This window comes from Capricornis sumatraensis, chromosome 5, assembly GCF_032405125.1.
Source record: "Capricornis sumatraensis isolate serow.1 chromosome 5, serow.2, whole genome shotgun sequence".
Lineage (NCBI taxonomy): Eukaryota > Metazoa > Chordata > Mammalia > Artiodactyla > Bovidae > Capricornis > Capricornis sumatraensis.
Genome location: NC_091073.1, coordinates 38,398,149 through 38,417,682, shown reverse-complemented (window position 1 = coordinate 38,417,682; position 19,534 = coordinate 38,398,149). Strand labels below are relative to the sequence as shown.

General features: G+C 37.3%; 1 protein-coding gene across 1 annotated transcript in view; it reads right to left on the bottom strand.

The window, feature by feature from the left end:
• The window catches only part of ELAPOR2 (endosome-lysosome associated apoptosis and autophagy regulator family member 2), a 213,075-nt gene that overhangs the window by 35,305 nt on the left and 158,236 nt on the right, over positions 1-19,534 (bottom strand). Inside the window, exons 9-13 of the mRNA XM_068973179.1 lie at positions 13,126-13,306; positions 11,454-11,582; positions 6,153-6,243; positions 5,434-5,536; positions 704-841 (exon numbers count right to left, since the gene is read on the bottom strand). Of these exons, the coding sequence (XP_068829280.1) occupies positions 704-841; positions 5,434-5,536; positions 6,153-6,243; positions 11,454-11,582; positions 13,126-13,306 (642 nt within the window). The remainder of the gene's footprint in view (positions 1-703; positions 842-5,433; positions 5,537-6,152; positions 6,244-11,453; positions 11,583-13,125; positions 13,307-19,534) is intronic.

Genomic DNA, 19,534 nt, shown 5'->3' with positions numbered 1-19,534 from the left:
GTTCCTCAATGAAAGTCTGAAGAGAAAAGAGAAAACGCTCTCCATCTGCCATCATAGTGTTAAGGCAGCGTCTTCAACAGTGATTTACCTTATTCCCACCCTCAGAAGGTTATTATGATGGAGATCTACAACAATAACATGTACCGGAAGCATATGATGGAAAACACTTACGAGAGGATTAAGGTCTATTCTATTCTAGCAGAAAGTAAAAGAGAATAGTTCTGTGTGTTAACCCAACAACATGTATATATACAGTCTTCAAGCCACAGAAGGTGACAGTCATGAAGTAACAAACCAACACCAAGAAACGGCATCTGAGCAAATGACAGATCATTCAGACGAAGAGGAAGAAAGTTCCCAGCCTTCCCAAAGGCTCCGAAAGCCTTACAAGTAAGTTTTTAAGTAACTACAAAGTAAGATTTTCTTCCTCTTAAACTTTCAACAGCTATGTTTATTCAAAGGGTAGAGCAATTCTAAGATATGTTGACATTCCATTTCATAGTCTTGCTTTCAAAACACAAATAAATATATGTATATATATATATATATATCATTTTATACCAGTCTACGCATAACCAAATGATTGATTTCACATCAGTAAAAAGCTAAGTCTTTTCCTCCAGTAGATTTCAGTCAGCACTTTGTATAAATCTCCACAAGGAGTATCATCTTTGCTCTTTTTTTTTAAGTGCCTGGAACTTACATCTTGACCCTGATTGGTCCTCTGGAATGCCCACGTAAATGTAAATGTGGCATTTTTGAAGATGACATGGGTATAAGCTTGTTTTTCTTTGGTTCCACCCCATGACTCCACCACATTCGTACTTTTTCTATTAATATCCTAAAATATAGTAGAAAATAAATATACACAAGAAAGCACAAATTCAGTATGAATATACATGTTTATACATCACAATCCTATGTTTATATTTACAGTAATTTATCTGCAGAGCATGTAACCTTAAAACTCTCAAAACCTTCCCTTCAATTCTACACAAGCACTCACTAACTTAGTAATTACAATATATCAACCACATTGCCAATATAACCTGAAAGAGATCTCAAATCAGTATGTTGAGGAGTTATCCTTTTGTGAGAGAGATTGGTATATGTGTATATGTGTGCGACTCTAGCATAGGAAATACACATAGGAAAAATAAAACAAACTTCTGACAGCAAACTTCTAGGATCCTCATAAACTAACAATGCTTTCTTTCCATCTTTTTTTTTCCCTTGAGGGATTCTCATAGGTGACTCTTACACAGGAATTCTAAATTCTCCCTGAATTATATTTGCAATTTACAGTGCAGATCAGCTAGAATGTTATTTTATGTTCATGCAATCTTCTTCTGTTTATATTTGAATTCTAAAAAGATGAGTCTGTGTAACATTTTATGTCTGATTTCCTTAGCTAAATTCAACATCTAGAATATTATATGAATGTGTGACAGTTCAACCAATATTATGTCATTAACATGGTCAGAAAGCAAATGTAGTAAGTAAAGCAAGTATTGTAACACACATCTAATTTATTTGAAATGAAAAATGGGACTAATTCTGAATTTTCTAATTAAGTCTTCCCTGCAGAAACCCTAAAAGATGACTTAGGAATTTGGATAGGCTTCTTTTAGTTATCCCAAATGTTGATTAAAAAATGGCATGAGCTCAAGCCATATCTCTTTCTTTCTATGATGCCAGGGCAAGCTTTGACAACAAACATGTTATAAAGCAATCAGATATGCTATAAAGATATGTTTCTTGAGTTCACACCACAGAAACATATCTTTATAGCATATCTGATGTGTGCTTGTCACACGTTACACAATTTCTCACATTACCAAACAACCAAATAGTCACACATGCCATTTCCAAAAAGCATCTCATAATATACTGATAGTGCTTTGTTAAACACCTTCTGGATGTTTATTTCAATAATAAATGGAATATTATTTTTGTACCTTACCCTTGCAAAATACTACATGATTTTCAAAGCATTTTGATATGTTATTTAGGTGATATCATCTCAAAAATTCTTGTGCAGAAATCAAATCACAGAGTAAAGAAAACTAACAGATCCTGCTATGAGCTAAAAACGCTTAAGATGGATTTTCCAAAATAAATAGTAATATGTATGATCCTTACTCTCAAGAATGCTTGATCAACTGAGAGAGACAAATAATGAATACATTCACATAATTAAAACAGGGTTTTCTCAAAAGGTTTTAGGAGTATACTGGAGAGAGTGGTTAACTTTACTTAAAGGAATAAGAGAAAGCTTCCCAGAAAGGTGAGGTTTGAGCTGCCCTTGAAGTGTTGTGTGAATGGGTGTTCACCAGACAAAAAAGAAAGTCATGCTAGCTTAGTGTGCCAAGGCATATGAAATGAAAAAGTAGAGTGTTCCACTAACAATCCAGGGTGTCTAAAGAGGGCTGAGTAGTAACAGTACTTTGGTAACAGAGGCTGGGCAAGGAATACAAAAAGCCATATAGATGCCATGCTAAGGAATTTTAAGTGTATTTATAAGCTATTGGCTCTCTAGCATTAGTGCATATTAGAACCAACCTCAAGGCTTGCTAAAATACAGAATGCTGGGCCCTGTCACCAGTTTCTCAATAAGACTAGTGTAGGGCTCAGAAATTTTCATTTCTAAAAGTACTCAGGTGATGCTACTCCAGGAACCACACTTTGAGAACCACTGCTACAGGCAATAAAAAGCCCCTAAAGGTGAGGGCTGCCTCTACTATTGTTTTTGTGTTTATAAAGATAATTTGACAGCAAAATTGACAGGATGGAGGTAAGAAAAATAGACAACAGACTACTGTTGAGAGACAATGGGAATTTGAATTTCAGTCATGGCACTAAGTATGAATAGGAACTAACAGATTGACGAAACGAGGAGAGAGACCTGAGAGAACTAGAGGCTTCTTAGTTACTCATAGATGTGTTGAAGATTAGTCATCATTTTCTTTTACTACCATCATGAGTTAATACTTAAATCTACACATATCTTGTATATCATGCAGGAAATTGTTAACAGACTATTAACTAGCTACTAAAACAACAGAATGGGAAAAACAAGAGATCTCTTCAAGAAAATCAGAGATACCAAGGGAACATTTCATGCAAAGATGAGCTCAATAAAGGACAGAAATGGTATGGACCTAACAGAAACAGAAGATATTAAGAAGAGGTGGCAAGAATACAGAGAAGAACTGTACAAAAAAGATCTTCACGACCCAGATAATCACGATGGTGTGATCACTCACCTAGAGCCAGACATCCTGGAATGTGAAGTCAAGTGGGCCTTAGAAAGCATCACTACCAACAAAGCTAGTGGAGGTGATGGAATTCCAGTGGAGCTATTTCAAATCCTGAAAGACGATGCTGTGAAAGTGCTGCACTCAATATGCCAGCAAATTTGGAAAACTCAGCAGTGGCCACAGGACTGGAAAAGGTCAGTTTTCATTCCAATCCCAAAGAAAGGTAATGCCAAAGAATGCTCAAACTACTGCACAATTGCACTCATCTCACACGCTAGTAAAGTAATGCTCAAAATTCTCCAAGCCAGGCTTCAGCAATACGTGAACCGTGAACTTCCAGATGTTCAAGCTGGTTTTAGAAAAGGCAGAGGAACCAGAGATCAAATTGTCAACATCCGCTGGATCACGGAAAAAGCAAGAGAGTTCCAGAAAAACATCTACTTCTGCTTTATTGACTATGCCAAAGCCTTTGACTGTGTGGATCACAAGAAACTGTGGAAAATTCTGAAAGAGATGGGAATACCAGACCACCTGACCTGCCTCTTGAGAAATCTGTATGCAGGTCAGGAAGCAACAATTAGAACTGGACATGGAACAACAGACTGGTTCCAAACAGGAAAAGGAGCTCGTCAAGGCTGTATATTGTCACCCTGCTCATTTAACTTATATGCAGAGTACATCATGAGAAACGCTGGGCTGGAAGAAGCACAAGCTGGAATCAAGATTGCCGGGAGAAATATCAATAACCTCACATATGCAGATGACACCACCCTTATGGCAGAAAGTGAAGAGGAACTCAAAAGTCTCTTGATGAAAGTGAAAGAGAAGAGTGAAAAAGTTGGCTTAAAGCTCAACATTCAGAAAACGAAGATCATGGCATCTGGTCCCATCACTTCATGGGCAATAGATGGGGCAACAGTGGAAACAGTGTCAAACTTTATTTTGGGGGGCTCCAAAATCACTGCAGATGGTGATTGCAGCCATGAAATTAAAAGACGCTTACTCCTGGGAAGGAAAGTTCTGAGCAACCTAGATAGCATATTCAAAAGCAGAGATATTACTTTGCCAACAAAAGTCTGTCTAGTCAAGGCTATGGTTTTTCCAGTGGTCATGTATGGATGTGAGAGTTGGACTGTGAAGAAAGCTGAGCACTGAAGAATTGATGCTTTTGAACTGCGGTGTTGGAGAAGACTCTTGAGAGTCCCTTGGACTGCAAGGAGATCCAACCAGTCCATCCTAAAGGAGATCAGTCCTGGGTGTTCATTGGAAGGACTGATGTTGAAGCTGAAACTCCAGTACTCTGGCCACCTCATGCAAAGAGTTGACTCATTGGAAAAGACTCTGATGCTGGGAGGCATTGGGGGCAGGAGGAGAAGTGGATGACAGAGGATGAGATGGCTGAATGGCATCGCCGACTCAATGGATATGAGTCTGAGTGAACTCCGGGAGTTGGTGATGGACAGGGAGGCCTGGCGTGCTGTTTTTCATGAGGTCGCAAAGAGTCGGACACAACCGAGCAACTGAACTGACTGACTGAAAGGACTGTTGGAAAATAATTAATCATGTCATTGATGTCACCACTTAATGATAACACTAAACTCTTAGCCAACAACCTTCTAATACCTGCATGATGTCTTAGTAAATTTTGTGTTGCTACTTTTTCTCAAGCTATTAGATAAGATTTATAGGACATCTAGGGAAAAAATGGGCAAAATTATGACATGTACCTAATAAAATCCTTTGTCTACATGTATTAATTTAACAAGGAAGAGTGTCATTTTTCCCCAATGCTCTCCCACCTCCATTATTTTGTACTCTCACTTATTAATACATGCTTTTCCCTCATGATGGTTTGAACTGCTGAGTGGTTACTAGGGCAGAATTTTCACTTCTGTTAGTGGCATATTTTTGGAAGAAATTTTCTACAAGATTAATATTTCCTGGCTTCTGTCTGTCACCCATACCTCATTACTAATTTCTCTCCATGAGGAATGAGTGCTTTGTAGACTTCGCAACTCTTAGTGAGTTCTTTAGACATTTTAAAATGTTTTTGGAAGACTCTAAAAATGGGAAGAAAAATGGGATTCTTATCCCAGTTTGTATAAATAAGTTCACACTTGAAAGAGAATGCTAAGCCTAGAAATTTACCTCTGAAAGCCACTCTTTCACTTACCACCATGAAGTACAGAACACAGTCAGCTGAACAGAGGGTCTCAAAAACAAATGTTATTCTTCCCAGTTCAGAACCCATGGCTCCAGTCATCGATGTTGGTGGTCTATTTAACAGATTAAAAGTATGATACTTATAGCATGTTCTAAGCACAATCTGAAAAAATTAAGTCACTTTATTCATTAGGCTGAAAGCCATGCTCTTCTCTCTTGCTAGTCTACTGCTGCACGGAGTCTACAAAACCACAGCGATATGTTCAGACCTCCTGGGGTAAATGTCTCCATATAGCCTATAGCAAGAAAAAACTCCAATTGGGAAATTCAACATGGGGGACTAAAGCAAACTGTGAATGTGTAACATAGTACTTTACATATAGAACTGCGAAAAAACAATAAACAAAAAAAAGATTCTCCTGCAAATGTCTTAGACTACTATCTCTGAAGTAAGCATCCAAGAGTCATAGTTTTCATAATGTTTGGATAGAGTATTTTTTAAAACTTTCAGCTTCATCTAAGTAATATACAATTAACAATTACAGTTCCCCAATCGCTGATTCTATAGATATTCTTAAATCTATACTATCCTACTCAGCTTGCTATTTGCTAAGTACATCACAGTATTATAATAATATATTTTATAAAAGCAGTTCTGCTTCATCTGTTTCTGTTGGGAAACAAGCATGAGGATTCTTACATAAGGGAATCAGAATTGGTTTTCCTTACTTAAATCCTGGGATATGCAAGTTTAAGATCAGGTAATCATTATCGGAACCTCCAGCCCCACTCTGGATGTGATCTCCAGCCACCTCCCAACCTAGAAAAGATAAAGGTTATCACCAAAAACTCCATGAATGATTTCCAACAATCTTTTTATATAAGGCCACAAAAAAAAAGAATTCCCTATTTTTTAATTCCTGTTGTAAATTGCGTGCAGATGTAGATGCCTAGATATCAATAAAGATATTGCATATGATTCTCCAGGAATAATCAAGTAATGCATATTTTTGCAACAAAGTTACTTAATGGTAAAACTAACAACAGTCTTCTCAATGAAGCATGATTTTTTTAAACAAGAACAGATGGTTTTTATCCAGTTTAATAAACTAAGAAAAAAATCTTAGTCTTCAGTTAACCAATGGGAAATAGAAACTTCAAATTACTTAATGAAGATGTGGGGTCTGGAGTTCTTTCTTAGAGTTCATTGTATCATTGTTCCCTAATTTAACATCTATTCACATTCACTTTCTTACTTATTCATTCACTGAACTGGCATTGAGTCTCACAAACCATAATACATATTAGGGAAAGAAAGCTAAGACTGGGTCCACCCCTCACTATGAGTAGAATATAAGCGACACAGCTAAGAACAGTCAAAGTATGGGGGTAATATGTGCTCATAGAATGTGATGTGAGTCTGCCCTCTGCAAAGAAACAATCAGCATGCCATGGATTGAAATGGCCACAATAAAATGTAAGGAGATGCAGCCCTCCAAATACCATCAAACAAGGTTATTAATTAATGGCAAAACTTATTAATGGCATATCTTTGCAAGAGGAAACAAATATATCTCATGTTTGAACACTGGCTGTTACTATATGTTTTATTATATTGCCTGCCTAAAAAACGACATATATTGAAGTTCTAACCCCCTGTACTCATGAACAGACCTGATTTGGAAACAGAGCCTTGGTAGATATCACCAAGTTAAGATGAGGTCATTAGGGGGAGGCTTACTCTAATACAACTGGTATCTTTATGAGAAGAGGGAAATTTAGACACAGACACTCAGGAAGAACACCATATAAACACACAGAGACACAGAGACCCAAGGAGAAGACAGTCACATGAAGATGAGACAGAGACTGGAGTTATGCTGCCACAAGTCAGGGAATGCCTGGAGCCACTAGAAGTTAGAAGAGGCAAGGAAGAGTCTTCCCAGGGAGCCTTTGGAGGAACATGGCCCTGCCAATTCTGGGGTTTCAAAATTCTAGCCTCCAGAGCTGCAACAGTGTAGATTTCTGTGGTCTTAAAAAGAAAGAAAGAGAAGTCGCTCGCTCAGTCACGTCCAACTCTTTGTGACCCCATGGAATGTAGCCTAGCAGGCTCCTTCATCCATGGGATTTTCCAGTCAAGAGTACCGAGTGGGTTGCCATTTCCTTCTCCAGGGGATCTTCCTGACCCAGGGATCAAACCCAGGTCTCCTGCATTACAGGCAGACACTTAACTTTCTGAGCTACTGGGGAATCCCTGGTCTAGGGGGAAGCCAATTCCAGGGTTTCAAATTTCTAGCCTCCAGAGCTGCAAGAGTGTAAATTTCTGTGGTCTTAAACCCCCCAGTTTGTGATACATTCTTATAGCACTTTTGTATTTTGCTTTTTCCCTCAGAATGAATCCCACATTTTTCATGTTTCTACACATAATCTCTATTTTGTGTTAATTTTTATGTTTTTAGAAATCACATTTATACTTTCTGTAAAATTTTGAAAGCTACAGAAAAATTGAAAGATGAAAAGTAAAATTATTTATAAATTCACCACCCAGAAAAAAACTACTGTTAACATTCTGAGGTGTTTCTTTTCACTATCTTTTTGATGCATACATGGTTTTACATAACTGAAATCTTACTGCTGATGACATTTTGTTTCATAGTTTTATACACTAACATTATTACATAAGCATTTTTACGTATAAATGGTTCACCAACATGCTAATGACTGAGTTGATAGTTTATCATGTAGACAGATATAACTAATTCTCATCATGTAAGAAATCACTCCCACTACAGGACTTACCTCCTGCTGACCATACATCCAGTGTAACTATGTGGATTGTTTTAGCTTTTTTAGTTAGTTTAAGTGACACTATAATTAATATATTTTTGATAAAGCTTTTCTATATTTTTCTAGAAAAGAATACCAATAAAAGAACTGAGAGAATTAATTCCTAGGTAGGTTGATAAGTAGTCTGGGGCCCTCAAGGAGGAAGGGGTCCAGGGCCCTTGAGAGGAGAAAGGGGTCTGGGGCTCTCAAGGAGGAGATAGGGGTCTGGAGATCTCAAGGAGGAGAAAAGGGCCAAATGTTTTTTTTTCTTTAAGCGCAGAGCTAATAACTGCACAACAAAACAACTCATCTTGCTCAAGGATATGTTTTTCCTTAAACTCTGTACCATGATTATATAACAACAATGTATCCTGCTGGAGGACATGCTTCTCCTTGAGAACCTTCTGACTAATCCTGTCATCTTAAAATGGACGTTGTGGGAGTGGGTCTGAAAAGTGTATAAGGCCTTGCTAAGACTTAGTGAGTGGGGGCAGGCTCCATCCCCCTTCCGATGTCTATGTCAGAAGCTTTCTCTGTCCCTTTTTTCACTTTAATAAAACTTTGCTACACAAAAGCTCTTGAGTGATCAAGCCTGGTCCCAAAGCTAAATCTTCTTTGGAGATCATGAATCCAACATCATTCACCATAAGCTATCAGAACTACTGGTTCAAATAAATATATTTTTTAAAGCCAATATTTTGTACTGTTACTCTGATTCTAAAAGCAATGTGAATACATGAGGAATATTTATTAAATACAGTGGACTAAATGAAAAAATGAAGTAATTCAAACTTCTCAGAAACCTCCCAGCCCAAGTAATGAACAACATTTCAGAGTGTTTCTTTTCACTCTTTAACTAGTGCATAATTTTCTTTAAAATACACCTTAGGTTTTATCGTATAATCTATTTTCTGTTTTTTTTTCACTTGGCATTATCTTCTCATTTTTCTAATAATCATTATATCCAAAATACTTTCCCATTAAAAATGTTTGTTACATCTAGTGTTAAAGAGTTAACAATATGCTATAAGGTTATATCATCATTTTATTTAATCATACCCCATGTTGAAAACTTTGTTTTCTCATATTTTTGACTCTCATAAATAATACTAAAATTAGCATATCTGTGCATAATTTTTTCTTTACATCACACAGTTTCCTTAGTGTAAATTCCCAGACGTGAAATTACTGGGTTAGAGAACGGGACCATTCAAAATGTTTGAAATACTGCCAAATTGTTTTCCATATGGCTGTCATTTTTAATGATTACATAACATTTCATCCAATTAGTACAGCATGACTTTTATAAACATTATCATATTGCTGGAATTTAGATTATTTCCAGTTTTGTTATTAGAGATAATGCTCAATGAAAGCTTCGTGAATAAACACTAATTTGTTTACAACTCTAAATTCCTCTTAGGCAAAATTCCAGTACATAAAGATGTACTTATACATACCTGTTCCACAACCATGGGAAATTCCAACTGAGCATACCAAAGAACCTCAAAGTACTTCAAGTCACACAGTCAAGTTGGTCAAAGCACATCCACTTTAATTCCATGATGCAGTAATGACCTCACGAGACAAGTTACCCTGGGCCTCTCACTTTGATCCTCATTATTCTGAGCACTGCTTTCCTCAAGGCTACTTACTGAACCACCAGTCATAAAATTATAATCTCTTTATCTTTGTATCTTTCACTTACTGTTTGCTATTTCAGTATCACATGCTAATATTGCAGAGATGTATACTTAAATTAATAATTGAACATTTCAGAAAATCAGCAAAAATTTAAATTATAGCCTCTGAGTGAAGGAGAAGCCTTCCCTGGTGGCTCAATGATAAAGAATCCACCTGCCAGTGTAGGAGACATGGGTTAGATCCCTGGGTTGGGAAGATCCCCAAAGAAGAAAATGGCATCCACTGCAGTATTCTTGCCTGGGAAATCCCATGGACAGAAGAGGCTGGCAGGCTACAGTCCATGGGGTGGCAAAAGAGTTGGACATGATTTAACAACTAAACAACAAGTGAATGAGTAAGCAAGTGGCCAAATCAAATATTGTCATGAAATTTAGACTAAGAGTAACTTCTTTAAAAAAATTAATGTTTCAGATAATCTTCACTAGTAAGTGCATGCACACACAAATGTACCAATGCTTTCATCAATACATTCTCCTTCTTATTTTTGCAATATTTCAAACTTCCTCAACCACAGGATAATTTTAGAACATAAATCCTATAGTCGGGTAATAATTACTATGTAATTTCTTCTTCTCCTTTAGGAAAAAATCCCAGAAGTGGGATTATTAGGTGATAAAGAGTACTGTTCCATAGTGTTCTTTATATATAAAGGTTTCCTTCATGAATCTGTTTAACCAAAATTATTCAAGGACCTAGGATTTGTCAAACTGAGTACTCATGTGTACACCTCACTCCCCACATTTCAAATCTGTTTATTTTGGATAGGCGCTGATGTAAAACAGGTGTGATTAAATAGCATTTTCCCAATGATTAACTATAGTATTGAGAAAAACTGAACTGATAAAAAATACCAGTAAACTTGTAAAAGAGCACATTTTAATATCTGTAGCATCTATATCTAGCGTCGTTTAAAAATACACAGAGATATTGTCATTCATTCGAACAAAAAATATTGCAGAAGTGCACGCTCACTAAAATGTAAGAACAAATAAAATTCAGCAACCATCCTCTAGAGTTCAGCCATGTTTCCAAGTTTTCAGTAAGTGAGGTTGATACATGTTTGTAAACACGGTCATAGACTCCATAGGAAGAAGAGTAAGAGATGATTTAACCCTCCCCGAGCTCAGTGCTGAGCCAGAAAACCAAACCAGGCAGAACATTTTCATAAAGTGGTATGTATACACTATGACCCTTCCAAGAAAACAACATAAATTTCATTGTCTCCCTTAGTAATCTATTCTAGTATTTATAACAACCATAAGTGGTGATCCTCAATATTTATTTCAAAACTGACTCAAAAATGCAAAATAGTTTATATTCTTATAGGACAGTCATGTGGCTGTGGCACTGTATTAACTAATTTTAGGTGAGGTCTGGGAAGACAAGTAGCCAAGAGATAAGATTAAGGTTCCTCATACCAATATTTAGTGTGTTTTTACACAAGTGAGTCCAAGAGACACTACCACCAAAATACATTGAGAAGGCTGATTCTGAACTCACCATTCATGCCATCACACTTTGAATTCCCAACATTGAAACAGGAGGTTTTCATGTTGCCAGGAAGTACATTCCACCATTTATATTCAAACCCAAGTGCAGGCTCCGTTCCTGCTGGACATGGTCTACATTCTACAAGAGTTAAGTGGGACAGAGAATTATAATGATGTCACATCTGGTTAATTTCCTCTTCCTCTGTTCCAAGCACTACTAAACTTTAATCATCAGGGAGACAAATAGTAAGGAGAGAGAGTAAAGCTCTTAAGAATTAAGAACTTTTTCAAGAGCAGTCTGAAAGAAAAATAATTCTGGGTAGAGTATACATATACTTGACTAACATGAAAAAGGAAATGAACACAAACTCTTCTAAAATAATTTCTTTCATTTCTGGGCGTAACTGCTTATACTGAATTATACTGCCTGGCTTGGTTTTCTGGCTCAGCACTGAGCTCGGGGAGGGTTAAATCACCTCTTACTCCTCTTCCAATGGAGTCTATGACCATGTTTACAAACATGTATACGAAATTACAAACTTGCATAAGAAAGGTAACTCTGAAACAACTTCTCTTACATGTGATTTTAGAATCAGTTTCCTCCACTTCATAAAGAAAGAAATATTACATCCTTCCTATTAGTTACTAAACTTAATAGAACATTATATCACTTAATTATGGACTGATGACTTGAAATTTAAAATATAGTCTATACTGAAAAGTGATGACAGGAGCTGAGGAGTGTGGAAAGAGTCAGATTTATAAACAAACCTTATTTAAATTAATATTTAAATCTGCAACATTGAAATCAAGGGTCTTTTACAATCATTGTTTTCACGTAGCCAAGACACTCTGCATTACCACATCAGTAAAAGAAGGGGAGAGAGAGACATTGTTTATTGAGCAAGCATTTTCTGGTACTGAAGTACTACAGGAGACATTTTCATATAAGTTCTCAACGATGATGAGCTACATATTATTCTCTGCAATTTTACAAATGAGAAAGCTAAATTCAAATTAGTGGATATATCATACTATTGATAGCCTGCAGCAAGCAGATTTCAACACAAATCAATTCAACTGCTTTTTCTGCTCTCAAAGGCTCTGGATATTAAGCATACAGCATGGCTATACTCAATAATGCATTGTAATCTTTATCTAATAAAATTAAAACAAATTCTGTAACCATCTTTCTTTAATATTGTTAAGTTTTTCCCAAACGCACACATTGAAACAACCTACCTAGGGACTATTTAATTGCTATCTGATCAAAATAATCAATTTTTCTATTATTATGGTATAAAATGTGATTATTCCAATTGAAATAGGAGTTGTATTTTATGCTTACATCAATGTTTGTGTGTACACACACACTGGAAAAGGAGCGCTTATCCTTAATCATTTAAATTAGTGGAATTCTCTTAAAAATATCCAAAGCATCATCCCATTAAGAGGATGTGTGTTACACGAAATGCCATTAAAAAACTATTCTTTGCTATACTGAATAAGCCACTGCAGTCTCATAATTCCTTTATATTTCTTAACTCTTCTTCAGCCTGTGAGATAAGAAAATTATGTGTTTTAAGGAATTTTCCATAAAAGCAATTCAGGACAATGTCAATGTGACCCAACAAGTTTATTTTACTAAAGGTCCGATTCTTGGGCCAATTGATATCCCATACCCTTTGTTCCATCCGAAAATGTTCCAGGAGGGCAGGGATGGCAGGAAGATGATCCATTGTTATAAAACCCAGGGTTGCAAGGTGGGCAATCCTTCTTCTCTCCAGAAGGGGGCAACCTAATAGCATCCGTGAGATCCTCTCGGCAGATTTTAGGCTCTATCCACTTGTACATTATCTGTGTCTGCAAAAGAAAAAGAAGAAAAAAAAACCTTGCAGGTCCTGTAACATGCTTTATTTGCTTTAAACTTCCAACAACAAAAATGTTAAACTGACAGCCTAGGTAAGGTCCAAATAGTGACAAAACAGACAGCCAGCTGAAGAGAATCTAAAACTTCAGTAACAAAATGAGACAGAAAAAAACACTTTGGTGGGAAAATGACAGTTACCTCCAAATGGTTTTACACTAAGCTGCAAAGACCTTACCTCATATATACAGGGTATCATTATGAAATCCTTCTTTCAAACATACAGAACATGACTGCAACTCTTACTCTTCTAGCCACTTGTTCACTTTATTCCATAAGTGCCCTAAGTTTCTCTGCAGACTATCTTCCTGATGTTGAGACCCACCCCTCACTACTCTTCTACAGCCCACATCATACAACTAAGTAGCTACAAGTCAGCCAAACCCAGAAATTTGTGATTATAAAATTCTTATCTTTTGGAACTAGAAAGAAACATTAAGTGAGTTAGCCATTTCAAAACAAAATGTATATGCTCAGCGGAAAAATAGAAAAGGCAGTCTACATGCAAAGAGAAAAATCACTCAAGTTCTTTCACATGCTTTTTAAAAATAGACTAAAATTTATTTCATATGTTCAGCTGAAAGTACCATTTCTCCTTGAAAGCAATGATAAGTCTAATATTGAAGCAGGAGAATCAAAATTAAAGACAATTCTCTATAGTTGCTGCTGCTGCTGCTGCTAAGTCGCTTCAGTCGTGTCCGACTCTGTGCGACCCCATAGACGGCAGCCCACCAGGCTCCCCTGTCCCTGGGATTCTCCAGGCAAGAACACTGGAGTGGGTTGCCATTTCCTTCTCCAATTCTCTATAGCTATTTCCAGTTAATAATAAATCATATATAGTAAGCCCTTGAGGCCACTCAATTTTATTCTCAAATATTAATAAATTACCTTATCTGATGAAGGCTACTTAAGAACATAGTTTAAAAACTAGATGTCTCAACAGAATTATAAATAACTGTTGTTTGGGTTTTTTTTTTTTTTACAATTCTGCATTTATGGCCTATGTCATGATACAGCTTAACCAGCCACTTCAACCATCTGCCTTTCTCACCATCTGCGAAAATGATTGCTATTCTTGCTGGAGTTTCCCAAATAGCTGAAAAAATTAATTAGACCCTGTATCCAACAGGAGCTCTCAATTCCTCTGAGAAAGACAATATAAAATTCAGAGAATGTAAGCAAATAAACACTTTATGTTTGGGGGATTCTCTTTTTTAAAGTCTGGCTTAATAAGTATAGAAAACAAGTCTCTAATGATGATCAATTCACAAATTTGCTGATTTACTTTGACACTAACTAAAACTGCACTCAGTTACATGTGAGGTATTGCGCTGTTGGGAAGAGATGGCTCCCATATGCGAGTGGGTGTGGTGCTGAGGCTGTGCACTGAAGGCTCATCCTGGAGGCACTGTGCAATCTTCCCCACCATTTCAGGAGCTCAGTTATATTATGCACAAGTTTGTAAATGAGGAAACTTCAGATAAGAGCCCCAAAGTCATACACAGCTAGTAAATGGTAAACTAGCACTAGCCAAGGAGAGTTGGTTTGGTGAAGGTAAAAATAATTAAAAATTTTTTATTGGTTTTAGACAAACGCCTTAACCACATGATTTTCAAACCAAGCACAATATATGTTTAAAATTTAGAAAATGTGCACCACCTTTAAACACTTGGAAGTCAAATTGCAAATGCTCTGTAGTAAAAGTTTTGTTTGCAAAGCCTCTTGCTTCACATGCAGATTGATTCTGTGCCTCTCTAATGCGGACAGATGCTTTCAAGTCTGGCTGACTGAGGAAAGATAATGATTAATATTAATGATATTTAGTACCAGACGGCTCACAGTGCAGGTGAAAAACCAATAATCAACTCATTCTTTGGCAAGTTGAGATAAAATTATGAAATGCTCTATGAAACTAAAACCCTAATAGAGCAAAACTTAGCAGATTGCCATTAAGGCTACAGAAGAGCTGTAAGATCTGTGTATACTTATATTAAGCATGAGTAAAACATGTTTTAAAGAGACGCATCGGAGGTATCAATTGGAAGCTGGTTTTCACATAAAAATACCATTCAAATTTGAGACTGGGTTTGTTCACGGTTGACAGCTTTCTCCCTTTGGAAGTCTCTGCACAAACCCACCAAACCCTTTGCAGACTGACAACTCATCTAAGCTAAATTACATGTGATTTAAAAGGATTTACTGATTGCCACTCCGGCATCACAGCCGTGTGCGTCATGATGTTCTAACTCAAAAGTTTTCAGGCAGACAGTCTATCACTCACCTCTCTGCCTCTCCCAAACCTTGATCCTCTCCAGCTCCAAACCACTGGGCACTTATCACCACTTCTCTTAGAAGTACCACACCATTCTGCCAAGGTGTGAAAGACCCCTCCTTCAAGGTCGGGCTCAACATCCACAAATGTTCTAGGCTGGTCCTCAGCCCACACTTCTATGCATCAACATTCACTAGGATTCCTTTTTTATGAAGCCTCTGCTGCTGCGTTTCCTTGTCATTTCCTCCCTGTCTCTTCTCTAAATCCTTTAAAGCCTGGGTCCTATTCTTCCATTAGGTGGAAGACACCATGGGGATCTAATTTGTCCTGAAGGTTCTAGGTGGGGCTTTAGTAAGAAAATGTTCTAAAATTAAATATAATAATAATAAACTGAATCGACACTATACATGGATGACCTTATGGTATGATAATTACATCTCAGTAAAGCTTTCTTTTGGAGAAGGCAATGGCACCCCACTCCAGTACTCTCGCCTGGAAAATCCCATGGACAGAGGAGCCTGGTGGGCTGCAGTCCACGGGGTTGCTAAGAGTCACACACAACTGAGCAACTTCACTTTCACTTTTCACTTTCATGCATTGGAGAAGGAAATGCAACCCACTCCAGTGTTCTTGCTTGGAGAATCCCAGGGACGGGGGAGCCTGGTGGGCTGGCGTCTATGGGGTTGCACAGAGTCGGACACGACTGAAGTGACTTAGCAGTAGCAAAGCTTTCTTTTAAGTAAAGATGTTAAAGAAGACTTGTGAAATTTTTAAATTCACAAATCCCTAGTCACTGAAAAATGTTTTTCCATCATCCTAATTAAGAAACAAAAGCTCCAAGTACATTTCGCTTGCTTTTTATTCTAAGACTTTCTTTCAAATGCTTAAACTTAATATTCAGGAAACTCTTACTAAGTATCTACTACATGTAGAAGAAAGCATTGTAGGAAATTTAAATATTAGTAAGACAAACTGTTCTGAAAAAGGTTTACAAACCTCTGTTTGTAAGAGAAAGATTTACAAACTACTATAATATAAAAAGAAAATATATGAAGAGGATACAAAAGCATCAGATTTGGAAAACAACAGAGTTGATTAGAATTCTAGTCTTAACACATAGCCACAAATAGCTATGACCTTAAAAAAATTATTTAATCTCATTAAGCCTCAGTTTTCTCATTTTCAAACTGGGTATACTAAAGTCCAGTTACACAGCTGTTGAAAAAAGAACTGGAAGCAATGCTTGAATATACACACAAAGCAAGCATGTAGATAAACATGTAAATGACACCTGCTTTTGCTATTAACACTATCACTACTATTACTATCATCATCATCATCATTTCCAAGAGAAACATGAAATGTCATGGTTATTCAAAGTAAAGAGATCAAATCTCTTTAGGACTAGTAGGAAACATCAGAAAGATGATCACCAGTCCACCATTCTATGGGGTCTTTCCTCCAATCTGAAAAAAAATTTCTAGTAATTTCAATAATATTTCATATGAAGTAGTTATATACTTCTTTTCTCTGAAGTCTTCCCATTTTGTCAAAATTTCCTCAAGCCTCTACAGAGGACAGAACACAACACTCTAACTGTGTTAATCATACATTCACTTACTAATTCTCTCATTCATTAATTCATTCAAAAGATAATTCACTACCTTCTGCATTCTGGGTACTCTGCTGCCGCTGCTGCTGCTAAGTCGCTTCAGTTGTGTCCGACTCTGTGCGACCCCATAGACGGCAGCCCACCAGGATCCTCCGTCCATAGGATTTTCCAGGCAAGAGTACTGGAGTGGGGTGCCATTGCCTTCTCCATCTGGGTACTCTACTAGACCTAAAATTTTTATTTTTATTTTTTAATAATTAAGAACATGTTTCTGTCCATGGGAAGCAGAGAGTTTGGTGAAGGAAACAGTCATCTTTACAAGTATTTGCAATAAAGTGATCTCATATCAAAGACTCTAGAGAGTACCATGGACTGCAAGGAGATCACACTGGTCAATCCTAAAGAAAATCAACTCTGAATATTTTGGAAGGACTGATACTGAAACTCCAATACTTTGGCCACCTGATGTGAGTAGCTGACTCACTGGAAAAGACCCTGATGCTGGGAAAGACAAGGCAAAAGGAGAAGGCGGCGGCAGAGAATGAGATGGTTGGATAGCATCACCAACTCAATGGACATTAACTTGAACAAACTCCGAGAGATAGTGGAGGACAGGGAAGCCTGCAGTGCTGCAGTCCATGGGGTTGCAGAGTTGGACATGACTTAGCGACTGAAAAACATATCAAAGTATTGCAAATGTTGATCATCACATAAGTATCAAAAGAGGTATGTACAAAATCTGCGGGAATTCCCAGGATTTCAAGACAATCTTGCCAGATCTACATTATTTAAGAGTGATGTGTTCTGGAATCTATGCAGAATCACTCTCATTTTATTGTGCTAACAGACAGTATCTCTTTCTCTTTTGGAACTAACTTGTGTGGTGATGAAAGAACTGGGAGCCACATGGTCTAGCCTTCGCAGCCGTAGACATTAGCAGGTGAACTAAGCAGTATAACCAGAGTAGCTCACACTTCTGGACAGAATGTCTGGTTTGAGATGGGCTCAAGATTCAATCAGGGCCAGTATTTTCAGAAACTTTGTTCAGCCCTCCTTTGATCAAATTCTGTGAGGATGATAGTGGCTGGAATGGAGATATCATAGTGTATTTGGCACCACAGAAAGAAGCTATCTGAGAAGGAAATCAAACTGAGCCAAGAAAATCAGTGAGAAGAGCAAAAGAAAGGCTTGGTAAAACTGTTTGCTCTGTGATAACTTCCCCAGTCACATGAGTCAAGGGACTCCTGCCCTGCCTGTTCCCACTCAAATTCTGAAAAGCATTTTTTAAATTCAATACATTAATTTCATAATTATCTCCAACTACAGAAGCCAAACTGACATGGTATGGAGCCTGAGTGTGACCAGATGTGGGGGTGAGAGTAGGGAGTTGCACTGGATACAACTCATGACATAAGCAAGTGCTAGAGTAGGCATGCTTTCATAGCAGTGAGTGAACTTGAAATTTTCATGTGTGTTTTGTTTTTTAAAGGTTGTTTAGAACCCACATTTTACAAATGTTGCATGAGGCACACCTATATAGCTGTATACAAACACATGCAAAGATTCAGTGCTTGAGATCTGAGCCCAGAAGAATGTTGACTAGTTGACTGGATAACAGAAAAGTATTCCTCAAGAGAGGGCATCTTTTAATATTAACAAAACTTTTGATAGAGCTTCTCATTATCTCCCTGTGGATAAGACAGAGAGCTGTGGACCAAATGATACAATTAGTGGATCTATGGCTAGTTTAACAACTATATGTAAAACATTTGACTTTATAGATTTTTTTATAAACATTTCACCCAGGTTTTACATACCTCTAAAGCCATCCCTGATTTGGTCAGAGCACCCAAAAGCTCAGACTTCTCTCCTAGAGCACTAATAACAATCAGAAATAATGACTCATTTTCTATGACAGATTATCTCTTTTTCTAAAGTCTAGACCAGACATTCCCAAATTACTGAGATCTTGGACCAGCAGAGTCAGAATTACCTGGGTACTTCTTAGAAATGTATATTCTCAGGCCATGCCCTGGATCTACTGAAATAGAAAATCTGGGACAGGAACCTCCAGGGGAGTCTGATGTTCACCAAAGCTGAACAACAACTGCTCTGCAGCCTATGGAGACATGTATCTTCTTCTGTCTGTCCTTACTTGGCTCTGTCCTCATCACTCAGCACTCTGCATATAACCAGTGCTCAGTAAAGATTCACTCAATGAATGAGTGAATGAGTAGACACTCTACATTTTTCATGATGTGAATGAGAGTCTATTAATCA